The sequence below is a fragment of the Lampetra fluviatilis genome, chromosome 6 (assembly GCF_964198595.1).
Source record: "Lampetra fluviatilis chromosome 6, kcLamFluv1.1, whole genome shotgun sequence".
Classification (NCBI taxonomy): domain Eukaryota; kingdom Metazoa; phylum Chordata; class Hyperoartia; order Petromyzontiformes; family Petromyzontidae; genus Lampetra; species Lampetra fluviatilis.
The window spans coordinates 16609052-16633725 of record NC_136280.1 but is presented as its reverse complement, the minus strand read 5'-3'; the positions used below and the strand labels follow the sequence as shown (position 1 = coordinate 16633725).

Sequence of the window (24674 nt, the reverse complement as noted above, 5' to 3'; positions counted from 1 at the left end):
TTTAAAAACAGACATGACATAGTCATCCTCTCAGCCGACAAGGGCAATGTCACTGTCATCATGGATAAAACCACTTACAACAACAAAATTCAGGACCTTCTTAATGATGGCAGCAATACCAAAATCAACAGAGATCCCACCAACAGCCTAGCTACAAAAAACAACAATATCATCACTAATTCGACTTCTCTTATCGATTCGAACAAGCAGCGCTCTCTAAAACCTTCAGCTGCTAGACCACCCAGATTTTATGGCCTTCCAAAGATCCACAAAGAAGGTATCCTGCTCCGTCCTATCATCTCCATCATTAACTCACCCACCTACAAACTGGCCCGATTTCTGTCTGAGACCCTGTTTCCTTTCACGGGCAAGACCACCTCAGCTGTGCTTAACTCAGCTCACTTGGTTTCTCTAATCAAGGACATCTCACTGTCTCCAGATTATTTACTTGTTAGTTTCGATGTAGTCTCCCTGTTCACCAAGGTAGATGTACCTGATACCATTGCAATCATTGAAGACTTGGTCCAACAGGGACTGAATCCAGATGTACCAACTTTGGTAAGACGCTGCCTTACCAACACTTACTTCACCTGGAATGGTACATTTTACAAACAAATTGAGGGTACCCCAATGGGTTCTCCCTTATCGCCAGTAGTAGCGAATGTTTTCATGGAGAAATTTGAGACAGATGCCATCCAGACATCCATCCTTGTGGAAGAGATACGGAGATGACACGTTCGTCATCTGGCCTGCCAGCACTAAACCATGGCCTGCCAGCACTAAACCAATTTCTCAACCACATCAATTTCATACACCCATCTATCACCATGTAAGTGGAAAAAAATGGTAAGCTACCATTCCTGGATGTTTTGATTGAGAAGAGACCTGATGGCTCGCTTGGACACTGTCTACAGGAAAGCCGCCCACACGGATGCCTATCAAAAGCCTGACTCCCACAACCATCCAGCCCAGAAGAATTCCCTCATCAAAACACTACACTATCTCCGACCAGCACCACCTAGCCAGTGAGTTGGAGCACATACACCAAGCCCTCAGGATGAACGGATATTTTGACCGTACAATCCGCAAAAGCTGTCTCCCCAGCCATGGGGAGACAACCATCTGAGGATCCAACCAATACCATCACTTTGCCATACATAGGAGGGGTTATCAAAAAGATTTCCAAAATCTTAAACAAACACAAAATCCAGGCTTGTTTCAACACAGTACACAAAATCCATGATTTGATCCCATCTGTAAAGGATGTGATTCCTGACATGCAATATCCTGGTGTCTACAAACTAAGTTGTGGCTGTGGCAGCAGTTGCATTGGGGAAACGAAACGACATGTCTCGGACCGTGTTCGCGAACATAAGGCATATCTGAAACACGGTAGGACCAATACCTCTGCCGTTGCTGATCATTGTTTTAACGCAGTGGGCTCACACGAACTTGCCTTTTCCAAGACGAAGGTGCTCTGCAAACCCACCGGCTGTTATCAGAGATTTGTTCATAAACCCATCCAGATATATAAACACAGACACAACTTCAACCAAGAAAATGGGTACAAACTGAGCAATCATTAGAAGGACGTTATTAACCATGTAAAGTCTTAAGTGGCTGTGATGTTTCCATCCTCCCTGCCTATGTCAGCTGTTATTTCCGACTTTCTGTGTGTCTTTCTCTCTCTGTGCATCTCTCTCCAATGTCTACTCCAGTGACCCGGGTGCTGCCGCGGGGTCCACTTTCTGCCCTGTCTCCCCCCCTTCTCTCTCCCACCCTACAGCTAATCTCTCCCATGCTGCCGTGGTGGTCCACTTTACTCCAGTGACCCGGGTGCTGCCGCGGGGTCCACTTTCTGCCCTGTCTCCTTCACCCCCTTCTCTCCCCCCCCCCCCTGCAGCCGATCTTTCCAGTGCTGCTGCGATGGTCCACTTTACTCCGGTGACCCGGGCGCTGCTGCAAGGTCCACTTTCTGCCCCGCCTCCTTCCCCCCCCCCACTTCTCCCTCCCCCCCCTACTGCCGAGGTCTTTATAACCTCGTGCCACGGTAGATCTCTCGCCTACTTCAGCAGTTTTTTCTTGCTGTGGTTGTCCCATCTGATGACGATTGCTTGTGTTGCGATCGAAACGTCGTGATCTATTATTTTTATACCTACGTGACTTTACCGAAAAAAACAAATACTGTAGTATGGATTCCCGCAGTCACGAAAGCTTCAAATCAAGATTAAAAAATATATATTCCGGCTTTTTTGTTCATTAAATAATGACCGTGATGATCCTTACTAACATGGCTGACACACAGACAGCTGAAACCTGGACTGGAACCCGTGATCTCAGCAGTACCGGCTCAGTGATCTGTGCTCTCAGCCGCCAACACTGCTGAGAACCTGGGCCTGACACCCGACCACCTCTACGCTCTCTATTTTTATTGATGCCCTGCATTAAGTGCAAAGGTTATATTATCGTAACTTCTAGTAAGCGTAGCTGCATATGAATGAGAAATAAGTGGGGTAGTCGTGTGCGGGGCCAAGAGTATTTCACCCTAATCAGCTTCATATCTAGATTCACATCTTGACAAAAGTTCGCAAAACATCTTTTAACTTTTAAATCTAGATTGACAACTTATTTAATCAGACCTTCTTTTTGTGTTTAGTTTATTGTCCTTCCTCCGCAGCTTCGATTATAATGATTGGTTACGTACAGTGCGAAATAAGTTAAAAGATACGTACATACATACGTACATGGAACATATTTAACATAACCACCACCATCACCCCTACCACGACAGTAGTATCACCATCACCACTACCATCTTCACCATCACTGCGATCATCACGATCTTCACCACCACCGTCATCACAACCATCACCACCACCATCACCCCTAACGCGACTACCATTAACACCATCACTGCGATCATCACAGTCATAACTACCAAATGGGTCACCATCACCACCATCACACCTACTGCTGCAATATTATCACCATTATCACTACCTTCAACACCATCGCTGCTACCATCGTCACTGTCATAGCGACGATATTTGTCACCATCACGACTACCATCATCAACACCTGAACCATTACCAGTCGCATCATCACTCTAGCCAGTGTCGCCTTCACCAGCATGGTCAATTACCAACTCCTTTACCATCATAAACACCCTCATTACTGCCACCATCATCACCAACTTTCGTAAATTTCAGCATCATCACCAAGTTCATTGGCACCACTATCAACATCATCTTCATTCCCACCACCATTACCACTATGCACTTCGTGTGGTGCATTGTGCAGTGCGTGTTATCTTTGTGCTGAGTGTGGTATTTGTGTCATGTATGTGTTTTGAGTTGTGCGCACAAACACGTCCATTGTGTCGTTTTTGAGTTTGATGTGTACACGTTCGCGTGTACGCGTTGTGTGTTTCTGCAGCATAAGTTGTGCAGATGGCGGGAAAGTGGTTCAGTCTGCAGAGGATCGGCATGGGGCCATGACGTACGTGCAGGGACACAGCAGCAGGGAGACGATCCCTATCCTGTCCCTATGTGCCTCACAAAGTGAAATTGCACGAGTCAACTGGCTGCAGAGTAGCGTCTACAGTACACACACAATGTTGTCCCATGACTGACCACATAGGGACATATGAGTGAATTCAAACCGCATATAGTAAATTTTGGATAGAAATATGTTAGCCACGTATATACACAAAATAGCGCAATCTGAAACCGAATAAAACAAGGGAAAACTGTGGATACAGATTAGTGAGATTAAAAATGATAAACAAAAGATAGAGATTATATAGTTGGAGACGAACCATACTGATTAGCCGTCACATATACAGACACTGTGATGGACCAATTGAGCATGTATAAATTTTATTTCGACAAACTCACACAGCACTAATAGTGTTCTCTCAAGTTTATCTACCTCCTAAATATGCAACTCATTATGTTACAAATTTAGAAATGTATATATATGCCTGTTCCAAAAATATTATTAAAATGTGATATTGTCTATTCTGAATGGCATCGTACCTTGTAGGCATATATGCGTTCCCTGCATGCCGAAAGTCGGAAAAAGCAGATGACAAAGCCAATCAGCACCCGAATGGGAAGTTGGGAAACAGAATAGTAGAGGCTTTGATAAGATGGGCATGATACGAATCACCAGAGCTGATGATGGTCGTGTGAAGCTGTCGTGTATTTTGCTTCCCAGGAATGAACCCAACTCATGCAGCAGAGGGGGAACAGGTGAATGGCAGGCCATAGAGGAAATAACCCTTGCGTGGGCAAGGAGTGACCCAGCATCTGTTTCTGAGAGAGACTTTACGGGCGGTATCAGGTATCAGCCGTCTCCAAAGAACCAGAGCAGAACAGGATGTGCAAGGGAGGACCTATTTTTAAACACACCCACAAAACCTGCTGGCGACCCGAGGCCATATACAGGGAAAAGAGACAATAATGTCCCTTGCCGTTTCAACGACTGAATTAACAAATCCTGGTGTCTGGAAAGTTGAAACGTTCAAAATGACAACCGCCGCATATGAATAATCTTAAACATCATGGTATTAAATGGCAATTTAATGATAGGATGTATTGTTACGTTATAATACAGCGTAGGGTCAGGAGGTTTTGAATTACTAGTTTGCATGTTTTATTAACACCCACTTATCTATACATAATTGTCATAAGGTCTGGGTTAAGCATATTAAACTTGATAATGAATTATGGAAGTTCCTATTGAACCTAAGGATCATTTAGAACAATATATAATCCTAATTATGCAATTCTCCATGATGAAAAAGTAATGTATTCAAGGGCTATAACCAGAGCCACGCCCGATCGCCTTTTGTCTCCCCAGTGGTGATCTTTATATGCTGCACAAGGTATTCACTTTAAGGCCGAGTGGACTTTAGGGGGGAAACCAGGACCAGTTCAGATAACCGCTACTGTGGGGGGACATTAATACCCAGAGGAGAGGCCGTTTTCACACTTAAACACATGTGCTCGACACACACACACCACATCTATGAGTTGAGAGACATCACAAGGGGCAATTAAGTGAGTCTGTGTTCACACAAGTGTTGGGATGACCTCTGAAGGAAGGAAATATGGCGCTTATGACATCAGGCCCCAGGATATGTCGAGAGCCAGGACAAAAGTTTAACTAAGGCCAAGCCGATGAATGCTCGAGGGGCGTGACAGTGGGAGGAGCTTTGGGCTCTAACATGACTTAGAGAATTACTGAAAAAAAGTAGAAATTCCTAAAAACAATAGACACAAATCATATTCATCAGTCTTGCAGAAGCAATCTCTGGGATTGGGCCTCGTAATTTGCTAAGGCAGACTCTTAAGTGTCCCTGAAAGTGTTATTTTATATTTTTCTTTACATTTTTGATTCCCTTGCAGAGTCAAGGACCTCGCAAAGTAGTGTTGCGATAATTTGCGTGGTCAAGGAAATTTGTTGATAAACGCCCCTCGTGGCAAGGTGGCTTTATATAGTTCTCTCTCATGCTATTGTGCAAATGAATTCTCGATATAATACTGTGCAAAGCGGAGAGGTGTGAGGGAATTATTGGCATATAGCAACTTCCCCAAGTGGAGACTTGAGGTAAACACCAATATCAAGTGTGCACAGAAATATTGCCCAGGCTACAGGCTGGGAAGTTCTGTTAGTGGTCGACCTGACTGATATTGTACGAGGTGTGGAAAGGCCGGGAGTCTGTTTGAATTGCCACGCGCAGTCTCCGCCAAACCGGTGGCCGCCTACACGTCGCTGATCGCCGAGAGTGGGCCTCAACGGGTGCTCGCACACCAAGATCCTCTCAAAGCTGCTGGTGACCGACTCACGGCGTGCCAGGTCAAGTGTTGTGGCGTGCAACCACTCTGCTGACGCGCTACAAGCGCTGGGTCAGCATGGCCGCAGCTGTGGACCAAGCCTGACAGGCGGACAGCCCCTGAGTGGACAGCGAGTAGCGTGGTCACAGCACGCTCAAGCAGTGGTCCAAGCCTACCTATCAACACTCCCTTGTGGGACTGGAGGTATTTTCGGGTACAGAGAAGACAAGATAAACGCGCACTCTTACATCATGTGACCACCCTGCTTACAGTCGGTGACGCCACCTCATACACGTGTAGTGTAATAGCGCCAGCTGGTGGACAGCAGCGGCAACTGTGGTGGACAGACAGTACACACATCGATGAGCATGTGCACGGGTGTGTGTTGGCAGGGCGGATGAACTGGGGCAAGGGTCACGGAGGACCCCGTCTGGAAGCCCCTGGAACCTGCTAGTGGGTTTGGGAAGGTAGGCGCGGCCAGGGCGGAGTTAGGCCGCGCTGGTAGGATAAAAGGAGCCGAGAGCGGAAACTCGAGGCTGCCGGTTTTGGGATTGGATTCGTCTCGTCGTCGCTGTCGATTCTTCATCGTCGTCGCTGCCGTCTTCACTCAATATTGCGCTGCCAGAGAGTTGTTGGCTGTCTCAGTCAGCGCCGTCAGTGTTAGACAGCTAGCGTTGTGTATTGGGCTAGGCTAAGCGACTGTTGAGAGTGTGCAGGCGAGACCGTGAATGTTCTAAATAAAAGGTGCCTCCTGCAAACCTCGTCTCCGTATCACTAACAACACACACGGATCACACATGAACCAACTCACATCACACTACATATCATAACCCGTGGACTTCGCGCATAATTGCCGCCCTGATACACACATCCACTCCACGTCATGCATATCTGTACAATATGAATATTGCACTTTGAGATGCTAGCTTGTTTTATTTTAATTGCATAACCTTGCAATTCAAACGTTGATGTTTTCCTAACCATTTGGTAAACATTTTGTTAACACGTATGCTTGCATGAGGCGTTAGCCTGGTTTTATTTTAAATGGAATAATCTTGATGGCACCATGAACCTGTCCGTAAAAATGTCTCGCGAGAAACAGTACAGTTTCGATATTGATATTAGAGAACACTCCACGTCGGGTTTTTGTGGGGGGTTTTTTTCCTGTTCGGTGACTCTCGAGGGCTTAACAGATGGGAAACAAATCTTGGGGGCGTTTTCAGCCATCTGAAAACGGCGACTTCCTCCTATTTATTGCATTGTACTTCACCGACAAGGTCACTCGCACTGGAGATAGTTGTCTTTGCAGATTTGCTGTTCGCTTCAACAGAGGAGACGGTTATAGTCCAGCCTTGGAGTGCGTGGTCATCCAGATTTAATGATGATCATCATACAGATCGTCCTGTGTTGCTGCTTCCTCGCCACCGCGCTGTGCACGGCACCCGGCTTCGAGCTGCGCATCACCCAACGCGGCCTGGATTACGGTAATAAAACACGTGCGCACTTTACCATTCTACCTCGGGACAAGAGCACACCCTCATTCAACTTCCTAGGCTGTGACTACGCGCGTGACTTTGTCGCCAGTTGTGAAAGGATGGCGGCTTAAGCCGCAACTGGTGATGAAGTCACACACACAGTCACTCCAGAAGTTCAAAATTATGCAGAATCAATGCTGTGGAAACCTCAAATCGAATACAAAAATGCATTCAGTTTGGTCCAATTGTAAATTAAGAATGAAGTTCAACTTCCGTATCATGATACTGAACATTACACATTTATTTGTTTCTTGGCTTCAACCCAATCTATGGTTTGCCTTTATTATTTGATATACGTTAGCATTGCTCAGAATTAAATTCTACATCAGACAAGTGAAACAGTCATGTTGGTTGTACAGACCAGTTGGCATATTTGCGTGTGCAAATACACACGTTGCTCAATATTGTACAGATGCGTTCACGGTGTTTGTCTCCGCGTACAAAAATAAGTCGGTTTTGTTAACACATCCTGCCAGCCTCGCAGCGTTATGGGAATGCGTAATTCTAGCGGCATTGCTTCAACACAAGCAAATGCTGGGCCAGTTTGAACAGTTACCAGTCGAACCCACTCCCATGTTTTAGACAGACTGGTGTAGGTAAAGTAAATATTACTTAATGCTTTGATTAACCACGTTTTTATATTGTTTATGATGTTGTTAGTGTCTTTATGCATTAATATCCATTATTTATATATTTTAAAGTACTTTTTGGGGTGAAAAAGGGTAACTTTCGATGCTATCGGAACGAATTAAGCCGTTAACGTGTCCAATTATTTCCTATACTCGCTTAACGACCAAATCATTTAACGGCCGGTTTCGTGGAGCCAAGCACCGTCGTTAAGAGGGAGAGGGGGATTCAACTGTTGTGTCTCATCAGCAGTCAGGCTTGCTTTCTTGGTGACACTACGAGGGCAGTTGTGATTTTATTCTGGGTGTTTTTTCAATCGGTTCTGCAAATGGTTCCTCGTACGAACATGATACTTCGCTTATGCAAGCTGTTGAAAGTTGGCGTTTCCAGTCGTACCTGTTTCAGACTGTACTTATTGCAGGCAGCAGAAGAGCAGCTTTTAAAGAGGTTTGCGTTCAAAGTGAAAGCGATGCGATTAAACAGTGGGACGTCGTTAGAAGTGTCAAGTGCTGCGATGTTTATATTTATACATAAGATACGCCTTCCAGTCAGCCTATATTTTTAAGGCCACAGTGTTATTGATGAATGTGTTGAGTTGTTTTTGTTCGAGACAGCGTAGGCTATCGCAAAGCCCGCGGACTTTCGCTGGTGTATGTAAATTCTGGTTTTCAGTTTGAAATTCCCGATTGTGAACATGTTGACTTCTGTCGTGTTGGGAGCTCAGTGAGATGTCACGCCGACGAACTGATTGGTGGAAGAGAGTGGCGCGTTCTCCCAGACATTGTTTGTGCACGGATAATTACCTCTGCTGTGCCGCATAAAATTACACCACATTGGTCAATAACACTGCAGTAATAATATCAATGATGCTGGAGCCGTCTCACATTGACATGCTAATCTCTTAATTAATGCTTTACATACAAATTCCATCTCTAGCTCCGCCCACTTACCCTTGGGTTGAGCCCACCTAAAGCCTATACAGTATAACCTCTTGTTACAGCAGCTCTGTCTCCTGCGTCAGCAGTTCTCCTGCTGTGTTTGGCTCACCTGATGGCGGTTGCTTGTGTTGCGATCAAAACGTCAAAACCCGGGTAGCTGAGTTCTGCACATACTCCAGATTACGGATAAAAATCTTAGATACGCCAGCCAGCATTACAGTTGACGAGTCTCGAGAAAATAAAGGCATGCGTTAGATTCTCAGCATCGGCTGTACCGGCCTTCATAGGTGCTCGCTAACGGCACTTGCCCCAAAAGTTCCCGTAACAGACACGGGGGGGAGGGGGGGAACTCCCTTTCACGTATACAGTAAAGTGTGCGGTGGAGGCCAGATGGAGGAGAGGCAGGGAAATGTTCTGCCGCTGTTTCTCGTGGTGCTGGTGGAGTTGTGTTGCTCTGGACTATGGCCGCTCACGCAGAGACTCACTCCTCCACAGGGCTCGTCCATCGACCATCGGCGGTGCGGTTCGTGAGACAGAGGATACTGCTAGTTGTGAAAGGATGGCGGCTTAAGCCGCAACTGGTGATCAAGTCACACACGCACAGTCACTCCAGAAGTTAAGAATGATGCAGAATCAAGGCTGTGGAAACCTCTAATCGAATACAAAAATGCATTCAGTTTGGTCACTCCAGACCAGGTGCCAGCATCATGACCAACTCGGGCATTGAAGTCACCCAACAAGATGACTCTATCCCGAGGGACCACTTTAGCCAGCACCTGTGACAGGAGGTCATAGAAGGCATCTGACTCTACGGCTTTGCCTGCATCCCTCCACGGATGTTCGTCTTCGGTTGGGGCATAAGTAACCACGACCACCACTCCTAGCCTCCGGTTACTTATGCCCCCACCGAAGCTTACAGCTTCCCACACCTCACCGCCACGCTCCCACGCCCCCTTCATTCTTTTGTTCAGAAGTAGATCCACACCCTGTTGTTTGACAGTCTCTTGCCCCGAGTAGAGGACTGTCCACCCCTCATGGTGGCAGGAGCCAGAACTGGTCCACCGGACCTCCTGAATGCCACAGAGATCCAGGCGGTACCGGTCCAGCTCCCAACAGAGGAGTGGCAGCCTCTCCTCCGCAGTGAGCGTTCAAACATTCCACGTGGCCACACGAAGTGGCTTTTCGTTGTTTCTGGAGGAGCCCCGAGGGTAAAGATTCAATCTCCTGGCTCCGCCAATTGGGGTTTGGCCAGGAGACGTCATAGACGCCTGTCCCCCCGGGGCCTCCGGCACAAGCTTATTAGTTACATATTTAAGTCGTGGTTTAGTGGTAATTAATTGAAGGTGAAGGAGTTACCAGCCCCTCGCACCCGTCCAGAGCCCCCGTTTAGCCACTGTGGTGGTCACAGATGCCATGAGGGGAGAGGCCAATCGGAATTGGCCCTCCCCCCACAGCACTGTCCACGACAGAGTTGTCCGGCACCGCGAGGAGGTGCACGCACACACTCCTCACACACCTCCGATTTGCACAGTTGGCAAGGTACGGTGCGAAAGAATGTAAAATACACACGCAAACACACACTCACTCACAGGAGCGAGCGCGTCTGCATCTCGTCTCACCGACAGCGCAGAATAACATCTATTTTCAAACTTGATTTGGAGCTTTCGTGACTGCAGGAATTACTCTTTGGTTCTTTCGGTAAAGTCACGTCGAAAGAAAGATAAATTAAATAACAGCATACGACGTTTCGATTGCAACACAGGCAATCATCATCAGGTACAAATGAAAGAGAAAACAAACCTAGTAAACTTAGAAATATAATGCAATACAACACAGAGAGTCGGCTAACATAACAGTCAACACCCTACGTGGTTGATTACGTTCTTCCAAAGATTGCTAAATTTGAGAGAGAGACAAAACACAGACACGGAGACACATAGACAGCTACATAAGCAGAGAGAGATACCACAGAGACACACAGAGAGAGACACACACATACGCACACAGAGCTACGTGGCTTTACCGAAAGAACCAAAGAGTATGGATAGTTGCAGTCACGAAAACTTCAAATCTAGAATGATATGTTACACTTTTACACTGCTTCTTATCCACAGATATATCCTTGTCACTTAAAACATGCTTAGGAGGCATAATATGAGAAAGGACGGATGATGCTGTCAGCAATGTGTGGGTTGAGGTGACGCAAATCAGGCAGTGGTATTAATAAAGTGACGACGTATTTGCGAAACAACGTAAAAGGGGTAGACATAAATCGAGGTATTACTGTACGTGTTTGTCTCGCTTTAAGTGCGACATACGTTCCGCGAACATTGCTCGGTATTCGATAACTCGTGAAACAATCATCGTTTTACATTTGACTCCTATGTGAAAATCTGACATAAATCTCAGACCCAACATGAGAAATACACATTGAAATGTTATAATAATGTAATAACACGTCAAATATAACACCACACATGAAGAACCACAGTGCTTCCAGGGGCATGGCATATATGTCATTTGAAGGGTAGATTTTAGTGGGTTGAGGGAGCAGCAGGGGCCATGCAGGACCCACTGGTTCAAATATCACTCGCCACTAATGTTAGCCATGGCTGGGAATCTAACCAGGGTTGCTGGGCTCATAGCCACGATGCGAGATGGAGCGCGACTTGCTGTTCTCACTGGCGCCTGCAATTAACAACGCCACTCACCTTTCCCCACAATCGCGAATTAAAGTGCCACCACGAGGCCCCCTCCCCCGCACGACGAAGCACGCAGGCAAGCAGCACAGCACAGCGAGTAAACAAACATCTGCGGGCCGCCGGGCGCCCCCTGCCGCCACGGGATGCATGGCGACAGGCCTCCACTCACAAAGTGAGCATTTTGCTCGTTTTGGGGAAAAAATGGGTCTGAATTCGAATTGCTCGTCATAGAAACATCTCATGGAAATAACGCTCATTCAGTGAGACTCACCTGTACACAACACAAAATAATAATCCGTGTCGTTGGGGAGACTACGTCATGCAATTAAAACAGACATTGCACTTCCATCACATATCTGTCCCTCAACATCAACAATAACTGATCTTTTTTTGTATTTACAGCTAAAGAAGTAGAAGTTAACATCTTGCTTCAGAAGATTCATGGCCAAAAGATTCCAGACCGCAGTGGCTCTCATTACTCCCTCAGTGGGTGAGCTTATCATTGTGTTGTCACATTGATGTATTCTAATGGTTCTGTGTGTGTGTAAGTGGGGGGCGGTAGTATCGCAGTTAACGCACTATGATAGGAATCCGGCCACCAAAGTTCGATTCTTGTTCAAGGCCAACACCATTGACGATTGTCTGAACCAGTTCTGGGCCTCCCCTAGGTCAACTCAGCCTCAAATGAGTACCTGATGTTATGTTTAAACATTTCCACCAAGGAGACAAGGCGACTGGGCATAGTGCTGGCCACCCACCCCCCACGTGAGCCGTGCCAGCCTTCATAGGTGCTTGCGAACAGCATATACCCCAAAAGTCTATTCAGGCTATATGGGGGAATCTTTATTTTTGTGTATGTATGTATGTAAGTGGCAAAGGCTTTATGTGTGTGTAGGCCGTGGTGCTGGTGGTGTGTGTACGAGTATGGGAGTGTATGTGCAGTCGTTATATTGGTAGGAGTGAGGGGGTGGTAACCCCTCCACCTGACACTATTTCTCCAAAATACCACCGTGGAAACAACCAACTAAGCTTGTGCTTTTATGACGCTTTTTTAACCCTCCTTTGGGGGTCATCCAGAATCAGGAAACTACTGCTCTTGGCATTCGAAGGCTCGCTGCATAGGCTGCCATTCCTTTTATGGGGAGATTGACCAGTACCACCTCGACATTAAAAATTTTCTTTTTAACTGCTTTTTGTGTTTAGTTTGTTTCCCTTCCCCTGCACCTCCAGTTAGCATGGTTGGCTACGTACGGTGCGAAACAAGTTCAAGAAACATACATACAAACCTTTGTAGAATACAAGAGGTCCGGTAGACTTGTGGCTCCAATCAATATGAAGGGTGGACATTCCTTCACTCGGGGGCAGGAAACGTTCAAGCAAAAAGAAGGTGCATTGCTTTTAAACAAAAGAATGAAGGAGGTGTGGGAGCGTAGAGGCGAGATGTGGGAATCTGGAAGTTCGAGGCTACTGTAGACTGACCACCCTTTCAACAAGTAGCGAGGATTGGTGGAGGTAGTAGCTTGCGCCCTCACCGAAGATGAACAATATTGTAGGGTCGCAGACAAGGCCAATGCGTCAGATACCTTCTATAACCTCTTGTACCAGGTGCTGACTAAAGTAGCCCCTTAGAATAGAGTAATTGTTTTGGGTGACTTTCATGCATGAGTGGATCATGATGTAGACACCTGGCCTGGACTGATTGGAAGGCATGGGCCAGATCAGCTCAGTAATAATGGTCGGAGGCTGCTAGACATCTGTGCAGCCCATGGGCTTGTCATCACAAACACGATGTTTCGACATCGGCGCATCCCCACAACATCATGGATGCATGTCGAGTCCAAGCAAGAACATCTGCTGGACTACATAGTGACAGAACAGCGGGTGCGGCCCCATGTCCTTGACACCAGGACCTAAAATGGAGCTGATTTTCACACATTACATCAGTTTGCCATTTGTAAGATGCACCTACAATTCTTCCACTGTAGTGGTGTGCTTCTAGCTAGGACCCCATTCAAGCCCACAGTGGCTTGGTCTCAGGTAGCTGATTAATGTTTCAGGTACAATGTCATCATTGCTTGCAGCTGGGGTTGGCATCACCCCCCCCCCCCTCCTCCACATGCCGAGGTGAAATGCGTGAGGTTCAGGGTTGTGGCTCATGAAGCTACTATGGCAGCATTGGGTACACAGTTCAAACCTTCCCATAGACCCTGGCTGACAGATGAGGTGTACCAGCTGACTGAAAGAAAGTGACAGACCCACTCCCATAATCTACAACATCCAACGATGGAGAATGAGGTTGCCTCCGCTCGTCGGTTTGGAGAACCTTGTGGCACTGCAAGGGTGAGTGGTGGTCACGGATTGCTGAGGAGATCTGCCCCAGTAGCCCGTGATCACAAATCACTCTTTAATTACATAAAAAGTAAGTTGCAGATCTGCATGGTTTCAGGGCATTTATTTGACGTTTTAGGGGAGGGGAAATCCCTTAGCCCAGATAACAGCATGGAGAAAAGGTAGGGATGACCCTGCTTGGACTGCCATGCTTTAAATATTAGAAGAAGTAGCCGCCCCCGTGAGTGGCTGGATGAAGTGCCATCTGCTGATGAATTAAGAAATTATGTGGTACAAGAGGATGGTACAAGAGGATGTGGAGCTTATTGGACTTCCTGATTACTGGTACCATTGTTGTCAAGATCGGCCTCTATGGAGGAGGTTTGTGAAGGACGCTAGTGGCCAGTTGGAGGCAGTCGCCCTCCAACAACAGTGGCAGGCAGACCAGTGATGCTCACAATGAGCGGAGAACCCGGCGGCTCAAATACATTATGTTGCTATAGGTGGTGCATCTGCTAGTTATCTCAGTCAACCCATGGCACCTGGGTCTATCCCGTGATCTCCTGGTAGTGAGCCCTTGACACTTCACGTGGCCTTAAAGTGCCCCTAGCCCCCCTTTGTGGTGAATGACAGTTGTTGTTGTTGTGGGGAGACAAAGGCAACCGAGCATATGCTGGCCACCCACCCCTAGTGTGCCGGTGTCAGCCTTCATAGGTGCTTGCAAACAGCTCTTGTCCCATAAGTCTGTTATGGCTATAGGGGATATTTATCTTCATAAATGTGTAATGAGAGAGCGCCATCGAGTGGGCACCAAGGGGTAATTGCACGAGCACTAACTGGTAATCGGTATCCAATCCTGAGCGGGGATTATATCTGGGCCAAAGGTAACGGGTGGACTCAGAGAGAACGTTCGGGAACCACCGGGAGGGTTCCACGAGGGGGCGTGGCTAGAGGCGGAACCTAGCTCCGCCGGGAGGAATATAAGCAGAGGCAGGGGAGGACTCGTGGTCGGTGTGGGAAGCCTCGAGTCTGGACCGCGTCGCTGCTTAGCCTCTCTTCACCAGTAACCACGTGGCGGATCCCCAGCGAAGCTCGCCTCTCCTCCCGGGCACGCCACCAGCCAGCGGCAAGATCGGAGAGAGAGGGAGGCGAACCTCGATGGTGGGACGGAGAGAACACCTCGTCCACGGCAGTGATAAAAAGGGAAAATACCCGGAGAGAGAAGGAGCGGAGCTGTGCAGAAATTCAGTTAATAAAAAGACACCATTCAAGAGTCGTCGTGGAAATCGTTTATTACAAATATTTGAGTGTAAATGTACCTGTTGGCATGTCACCGCCATCTGTGGGATTACATTTTTGCTATTTTCTGCACTTATTTGATCCATGCTTTAATTTCCTTAAGTAAAAAATTTAAGTTCACGGTTGAAGCCCTCCTTTATACGTGAAATTGTCTCTTTTTAAGTCGCTTTAATTTTTTGGGTTTGGGTTTTTTTGGGCTTCCTGTTTTAAATAACAGTCGATTATTTGGATTTCCTCTTTAGGTGCCACCCCTTCCTCTTGAGGCCCCACCTCATTCTTGTTTAGACCACGCCCCTTCCTCTTTTCTGTATATGTTTTTTTATATATACTGGGCATCTGTGAAAATATCTTCATAGCTCATCAGATTTCTTCAGTCTAAATAAATATTATAATTCTGAATCTCTTTATTACCCATTCCTTCATGTTTAGGCCTTGCCTTTTTCCTGCTTAGGCCCCATCCCCTTCCTGTTTAGCCCCCGTACCCCAAGTCCCCCAAGTCTGTGAATAGGCCCCACACATTTCTCTTTAGGCTTTGCTCCTTCCTGAGGACACAGGCTTGGGCTTGTTTTTGAAGGCAGAGTAACAGTATGAGTGGGTAACATCAGAGAGACCCCAAATAAAACTTGGGGGTGGGGGGATCTATGGAAATGAGACAGATATCCAAGAAACGGAGACGAAAACCCACAAATCTGAGGCACAGGAACATTTAACGGTCACACAGGCAAGGCAATTCTACTTTTATCCAACATAATCTCATGGGGGTTACTAAATAAGTCAGCATAGCAGCAATAGGCTAATATCCACCATCGCTTAGAAATAAGTAAAACCTTGGATAGTTGTAATGAGTGTACCACTTTCTTCTCAAAGAAAGGATGTGAGTAAAGACAACACTTTTGGGGCTGACCCGAAGATAATACCTGAACCATTGGCAGGCTGCAATCAGTAGGGCTGAACGTGTTTATTATCCACAGCAAGTAAACAGCAGCAACAAACATGAAAATCAATTGCACAGCTATGAGACACTCAACATTATGAGTCTCAAAAGGCAATGCTGGAGACTGTTCTGCATGGGTTTCCCCTAAGTTCTCCTGACCCTCCCCCTCCCACATAACAAAAACCTACACAATGTCAATCTGTTACATTTTGAAGAACAAAAATGAAAAATGACCCACAAATGTCTCACATACCAATCATCGCCCCTACTGCCAGGCGAATGCCCATCCCCGAGCCACGTGCTGAATCACCGTGTGCCGCACAGGTACATCTGCCACTGGGGGGAACCTAGCTTTGATACGTATCATTACTTGACATGTAGGGCGCTATATTAACACAATTACTTCATTCTATATTGGATGCGAACCCCTACATGTTAAATTGACCTGCTCTGCCTGTTTTTGTGTGTGCTTCTTGCAGAATGTACATCACCAACTTCCAGCTGCCCCACACAGCTCTGGGGCTCCTTCCGGGATCTGGCTTCAAGTTCAGCTTCACCGACGCCTATGCATCTGTGTTTGGGCATTGGCACTATGAGATGCTCTTCGTGTATGTGTTCTATTCTGCGCAGATTAATATCAACATTATTCACGTATACATTATGGGCGGCAGGGTGGTTCCTCACTGTAATTATGGCGTGGGTTCAATTCCATACTCAAGCTCTTTTTTTGTATGAGGTTTATATGCTGTCCTTGTGTTTGTATGTTTTTTCTCTCCGGTTTCCTCCGATAGCTAAAATAACACACAATATAGGTATTAGCCAAAACATCTTAATGTTGAAAAAAATACGAGCAAATTTTAGAATTGGGTTAACACACAGCAACATCACCTCCTACTAGAAAACCTGCCAGGACCTGCTGGAAAATATTGCGGAGACTTAGTGAGGCTCTCCTGAGCACACATAAAATGAAACGAACTCCCAGATGCACTCAACTGTGCCACCAACTCAATTAAATATTTAAGCAACATTCACTCAATCAACATTTGCCAGTGTTAGAGATGGAATGTATTCTACATGAACTGGAGGTGTGCAATTTAATAACATGTTTTGCTGGGTATTATATAAATACACTGTGTAAGTTATAGATTTTAAAGTTTGTATGTTATTACGTGTTTTCTGTGTCACTTGACACAATGGACACCCCAAGGGATGTTATAGGTGAAATATTTTAAATGAATAAAATTAAGCCGGTCAACAAAATTAATCTCTATTTTCTTGAATAAAGCATGACAATTTATTTTTGCTTAGTTTCCTAGGCAAATATAAATGAAATTGCCAGTCACAATCAACGAATTATTAGATCACGTGCATGACTGTACCAATGACGTCATGACATCTACTTAAGGACCCAGATCAAATAGGGCTTTAACTCGAGATCTGAGGGGATAACCTGACGATGTTGAATGTAATCCCCAGTGAAACGTCGTGGTCATTTAAATGATCTAAGATTACTCTCCAGCAACAACGGTGGTGCTAAAGCAGTGGTCAATTTGGCACGTTTGTTCACGTGACACTTTTATTCAGAATCAGAATATACTGGAGGAATCCGATGAGCTGTAAAGTTTTTTTTTTCACAGATGTCCAGTAGGGGCCGGTAAGAACTTTACAACAAACAATACAAAAACATGATAGTATTTCAAATTACTAGAAAGGTAAACAAATCACCCAAACACATACAAACGGAACAAAATCATTCCCATCCTACCAGACAAAGCCCACTGAGATGTGAACTCATTTTCCAGAAGCGATCTGGCCACAAATGATAGCTCAAGAAAGTGGTCCATCATTTGGACATTTATAGCAGCAAAATAATCTAAATAATTGAAATGCTGTGTCAGGTGGATTAGGGTTTATGTCACATTTGTTTATACAACATAACTCAAAAACTAAATTATGAATCAGTATTAGGATTGTAAAGAATTATGTTTAAAGTGTGCACATTTTCAGATTCAAGTGAGATTATAATGTTTTTTCAGTTTGCAATACTGTATTTCTCTAATATCTCCATGGAATTCTAAAGATCCATGTTGGTGATGGTTTGTTTTACAAAGCAGGTGTACCGCAGTAAATCGTGTGTAAGAGTAAGGAGGGTGGCAGATGACGGTGAGGAAGTTCGTGATAGAAATACCGTTCTAGTTGTGGGAACCTGTATATATGTGTTTAACAGCGTTGCTGAGTACATACCCAAAGGGCCAACACATCAAGCACCCAACAATGAACAATACTTGTAAATAGATGAGTCAACACGTGTTTTTAATCGAAGGACGGGAGAAGATTGGAGATAAGTCCAAAGTTGAGCAGTGCAAGGGAAGAAGCAGAAAGAGAAGTGAGGAGACCGGAAGCATGGCGGTCGAGGGGGTGGTTCAGTGGGTAAGTGAATTAGTGAGTGAATAGGTGACTGAGCGATTGGTTGAGTGAGTGTATTGTTGTGACAGTGTGGTAGTTCAACATAGTATGGATGGAATTAAATGGATAACCTGATAGACCGAGTTCTCGACATGGGTGGATGAATCACATGATATAATGTCATGACACCGGTAACAATGATAGGAAAAATAGCAGTGATGAGGAGGGAAATGGCTGCCGGTACATTATACAGACATTGATGCATGCATTTTTTTGTGTTGCGATGCTGCAGGAGTGACAGTGGCACATTCGACGCAACAATAAGTGGCATGGCACTGAGTTTAGGGGTGCACGTGACGAGTGACGCAACAGGGCGGCCAGCTGTCAGTGAGAACGGATGCGGCTGCTGGATCCCCAATATTGACATCACGCTTCATGGAGGAGCAAGGTCTGAAGCACGATTGCTGCACCCCTTTTGTCAATCCACTGCTGGTTGAGGGCCTCCCTATGGTGCTCGGGTTGTGGCGGTTATTTGTCCATACTGCACCATTCTGGCCAGTCCCGGGCTGTATGAAGGTGGGGCGCATAGACGCTGCAGCGTAGGACAGTCGGCATCGCTGCATTTCCCTCGACCTTGTTTGTTTCAGTCCCATAGCCCAATTGGCAAACTGTTTCTGTCCACAGTTTGCTTGTGCTGAGCCAATGCTGCTGAAAAACTTCATCCCCAGAAGGCCGTTTGGACAATGGAATGTGTCAAAAAAATACGTATATTTTTTATGCGGAGGGGCAGACATTGGAAGAAGGAATATTGTCTGCTCATTTGTGCTTTATTGTCTTTTCTGTGTTTGCTCTGAGTTCCTGCAAAGAAGGGCCATTGTCTGCAATGCCACCGCTTCTATATTTTCCTTTTAAAGCCACGGTTGGTATTGACGAACATTTTGGGCTTTGTTATTAGCGACTGTACACCACTGCCAACGCAGCATCACCAAATCTTCTGCCCATAAATACATGGATACCATGTCCCAATGCAGGACCCTTCAGAAAGAGGGTCTTGGGAATCGTTGAGGCTTTTGTGGATAGATCACACCAGCATCAGCCGCAGAACCAATATGCCGTGCGGGTTGTGGGAGGTTATTTGTCAATATACCTCACTATGATAATCAAGTGCGGGCTGGTGAAGGTGAGCAGCACACATGTGGAAATATCAGGAGCTGCAGTGAATTTGAATTGAATTGTCACCCTGGGCTCCATTGCAAATGGGACATGCCATCTCAAAGGATTTTCCCAGCTGAATTAAATGTTATTGAAAAATAATAATACATTCTAAGGATTATCTAAAACAGGAGATGTTTTCGCAGCTGGCTGTACAACATCTTTGTTCCGCTCGTGGAAAACAGCATCAGAGATCACCTGCAAAATCAGGTTTGGGCATTTCTAGTCTACGCCTTTCACTCACACATCAGCAACAAGTGTTTTCTATTTATGATTCTTCACGTTATCATATATGCAAACATACATAAGAGTGCATACATACCCAATTTGACCTAATATATCTTGTATTTCAGTTAACCTTTCAGTTACAGATTTAGAATGTTTAACGACTTGTAATTTAACTTTTAATCACACTGCACTGATATAAAGAGTCGGCTATAAACCCAATTGAATGTCTGGTGTCGGGGTTGATGCCTTAGTTACCGCATTGCAGCTGGACCTGTAGTTATACTTATGTAATGCGAGCAAGGACAGGGTCACGTGAGTGTGGGCGGAGTCAGGGTCACGTGAGGAGGAGGAGGAGTCAGGGTCACGTGAGGGGGAGGATATAAGGGGAGAACCGGAAGGGGATCGGGAGTGGAGACAGGATAGAGAAGGGAGAGGCCACGCGGAGTGCTGGCGAGGAGTGGCGCGATTGCCACAAGGCAGGAGTCACGGCACCGTCGGCCAGCGGTGTTCGTGGAGCAGCGGGGGTGTCTGCAGAGTGTGCGGAGGCACACGGAGCAGCAGGGTGGCTGCTGGGTGTGCGGAGTCACACGGAGCAGCAAGGGGGCTGCAGAGTGTGCGGAGCACACGAGCAGCGGGGTGGCTGTAGCTAGAGAGAGAGCGGAGGACTCAGACGACGTGCGGAGGCACGAAGCGGAGAAGGTGCGGGTCGGAGCGGAGACATCGCGGGGTGCGAGCAAGAACCCAATAAAGGACACGGAGAACAACATCGGCTGAGAGTTCTTTATTACACTTACCCACGACACAAAGTAGCCGTGAATCAGTGGGGATCCTTGGGTCATGGGGATATCTAGGCTGCCCTGGCTCCCACGGACAAGACTGGAAAATGCGAGGGTGCTCGATAAAGTAGGGGTGGTATTGCTTTGATTCTGTAGGTTAGCCTGGTTGGAGGGATGAATGCAGATTGAACAGCACACAGAGATGGGAATTGCATCGACTAAAGCGCTCAGTCTCGTGCAGGCCGCCAGCTCAGAAAAAAAAACTGCATGTGTGAGAAATTGTGTCGTTTTAGACAACTCACAAAGTTAAGAAAATGTGGCTAGCCAGCCGGTTCTTTGAGCAGGTGGTCTGATTAAAGCCGAGATATTTTGTATAGGTGATTCTGCACACCTGTGCATATTGTTAAATCAACTGTGTTCTGACCAGCACTAATTGTTCTGTTGTGAAGGGTTTTCTCGTCGCAGATTTTAATCACAGATCAGTATTGAGGAGTGTTAGGATTGTTTATTTTTTCTTACTCAGCACCTTAGTAACTATGTAGTTTAGGGTCATTATATTCAGGATTTGTCTCGTAACTATACATAAGTCTTTATTAAACAACTTCAGTAGCTTTCAGTAGCAACAACGAAGCCAACCTTACAGCAACAGTAACCATTCTCTTCCTCAACTATCTCACCCCCTGTTAATGTTATACGTACGTGCGCGTTTTCTACACCCGCCATGTCCTGACAATTAAATCGGCCTCGATTTAGAGAGAATGAAGAACTGTCATTTACAAACAATAGCAGAAACAATATCGATGTTAAAGATCAGCGAACTAAACCACTCTCGGGCCATAACGTTCACAATTTCTCCGAGAACATTGGCGTCAAATTATTAGCGACGGACGACGCCGACGCCGCTGCCATCTATGTAATGACGGAGAGGTTGAATTATCTGACGTAATGTCTGTAGAAATCAAAACATTAGCACTGCCGATGTCGATCTGATGCTGTTACGATGGCAATTCGGGTGACATCTCCACCTCACTGTAACCTGTCATTCTCATCCTCTCATCGATGAGGCTACAACTTCAGTTTAGACACGTGGCGTAGCGACGTGTACCTTCAGTTGGCTTCTTGATCCAATTCTCAACACGATACGTGTCAAAAGGTTGCACCTTATTGACTACCGATTGTACCTTGAACTTGGGGTGCATGCGTGTCAGTAGGATGGTGTGCGTCGGCTCCCATTACATGAAAATTACATCACTCATGGTGCACTTCATGTTACCATGGTGATGCTTATCATAGGTCCTCTTTATATACCACCGCTTCTGTTCTATACATTGATGTGCAACTGCTTGAAGTTCAGCTGGTGGTTGCCAAGGCCCGACGTCATCCATGTCTGTCTGCACACGGATAACTCCATCTTCAAAACGAGCTGTGTAACCATGGACGAGTTGGAAGGGGCTCTCCCTTGTCGTTCTGTTGACAGCACAATTTAGATTGCATTCAATGATCTTCATATTGTCATCCAATCATGATCATCTTCCCTCCGGCTCAGGGTCACGATGAGAGGCGCCATCCCTTCTATTAATATGCTCCACTTGTCCATTGTGTTGTGGGTTCTAGATTTGAAGTTTTCGTGACTGCAAGGATCCATACTCTTTGTTTTTTTCGGTAAAGTCACGTAGGTTAAAAAAAGAAACAAATAAATTAAATCACGACGTTTCGGAGGCAACACAAGCTTCTGTCTTCAGGTGGAACCGTCACAGCAAAATGACTGTATCAAGTGAAGAGAGCTCTAAGAGACACGAGACTATATATACTGGTTAAGGGGAGGGGGGAGGAGCCAGGATGGGCCGTGGGGGGTTATAAGCTGGTGAGGTGACGACCTGTGCTGCAGCTGCGGCTACGCCTGGAGCTTTGTGATGTAGATGGCGGAAGTAGATAAGTAAGCTAGGATTAAGCCGCCTTTTGTTATGCTCGCCGGTGGGTTATATTCCAAAGCAGGCAAGCAGTGTGTGAAAAGCTAAAACACTACTATGGCTGTACAATTATAAGGCAGCTAGAGTTTGGCTTGGTTGATGACATCTTTCCAATGATTGCTTAATTTAAAACCATCCTCTCGGTTGAAGTTGTGTCTATGTTTGTATATCTGGATGGCTTCATGGACAAATCTTTGGTAGTACCTGGGAGGTTTGCAGAGTACTTTGGTATCGGAGAAAACAATATCATGAGAACCCGCTGTGTTGAAACAATGATCAGCTACAGCCGAATAATTCGTTCTGCCGTGTTTCAAATCTGATTTGTGCTCGCGAATTCGTTCAGAAATATGTCGTTTCGTCTCCCCAATATAGCAGTCACCACAGGTACAATTCAATTTGTAAACACCGGGGTACTGTAAGTCAGGAATGGCATCCTTTACGGATGGGATCAGATCACGGATTTTGTGTACTGTATTGAATCAGACCTGGATCTTGTGTTTGTTTAGAATTTTGGAAATCTTTTTGGTAACGCCTGCTATGTATGGCAACGTGATGATTTTGATCAGAGTTTCAGGTGGTTGTTTCTGCATGGTGGGAGAAACAGCTTGGCGGATAATACGGTCAGAGTATCCGTTCATCTTGAGGGCCAGATGTAAATGTTTTAATTCACTGGCCAGGTGGTGTTGGTCTGAGATGCAATGAGCCCTATGGTATAGTGTTTTGATGAGGGAATTATTTTGAGCCGGGTGGTGGTGGGAATCAGGCTTCAAGTAGGAATCTGTGTGGGTGGCCTTCCTGTAAACAGAATGTCCCAAAGAGCCATTGGGCCTCCTCTCAAACAGAACATCCAAGAATGGTAGCTTGCCATCTTTCTCCACTTCCATGGTAAATTTGATGGATGGGTGTCTGGAATTGATGTGGTCTAGGAATTGGTTCAATGCTGGGAGGCCATGTGGCCAAATGACGAAAGTGTCATCCACCTATCTCTTCCACAGGGAAGGACGAAGGGTGGATGTCTGGATGGCATCTGATTCAAATTTCTCCATGAAAACATTGGCTATCACTGGTGACAAGGGGGAACCCATAGGGGTACCCCCGTCTCCACACGCCGGCCCCCCTGCATCCTAGAAGGATGTTATTAATCAGCTTAACCCCCACCCCTGACTCCACACGCCCCCCCCCCCCCTGCATCCCTCCTCCCTAGCTCCCCCCCCTCTTACCCTATATAATCGCTTGTCACAAATAGCTATCTCTGCCCACTACAGTATTTCTGTTTTTTTTCTGCTGTGGTTGTCCCACCTGATGACTGATGCTTGTGTTGCCTCCGAAACGTCGTGATTTAATATAGATTTTTATATTTTCACCTACGTGACTTTACCTAAAGAACCAAAGAGCACAGTACTCCTCTGTAGAGTGCACCTGGGCCTGCGTTGATACAGTATATTCAACGTGTGAGCGACGCTTCACCATGTTGTACCCGCGAGTTTCTGGATAATGTTCACTCGTGTTTTTGTTTTAATTTAGGCTGGTTTAAGGTGGTGCCGGTAGTTGAGCATCTGGTCTAGGGTAACTCATAGGCACCAAGGGTGTTGGTCATGCATTTGCGGTGTCCCGCAGAAGTTGTCATTTAATGTTTTTGTGGCTTGCCTATTATTCAGATGGTAGACGGAGACGATGCTCTTGGAAGTGTTTAGCTTTAGGCACCAATTTGTGAAGTATGCTTGAGATATTTTTCAAGAACTTTTCCAGTGCCCTCTATGATCCGGGCTTGGGTTGCCAGTGCGATGTTGATTGCCGGAATGTCGCTGATGTAGAGATTGAACAGCACTGGGGCAAGAACATACCTCTGCGGCAGTCCATTGTCAAATCTTCATGGGCT

The 24674-nt window shown here is 46.0% G+C and overlaps 1 protein-coding gene across 1 annotated transcript in view; it reads left to right on the top strand.

The window, feature by feature from the left end:
• The first annotated feature begins 7221 nt into the window (after nt 1-7221).
• LOC144932932 (bactericidal permeability-increasing protein-like) overlaps nt 7222-24674 on the top strand; it is a 35821-nt gene continuing 18368 nt past the window's right edge. Inside the window, exons 1-5 of the mRNA XM_078857333.1 lie at nt 7222-7324; nt 12045-12132; nt 16683-16811; nt 18902-19057; nt 19968-20031. Coding sequence (XP_078713459.1) covers nt 7222-7324; nt 12045-12132; nt 16683-16811; nt 18902-19057; nt 19968-20031 — 540 coding nt within the window. The remainder of the gene's footprint in view (nt 7325-12044; nt 12133-16682; nt 16812-18901; nt 19058-19967; nt 20032-24674) is intronic.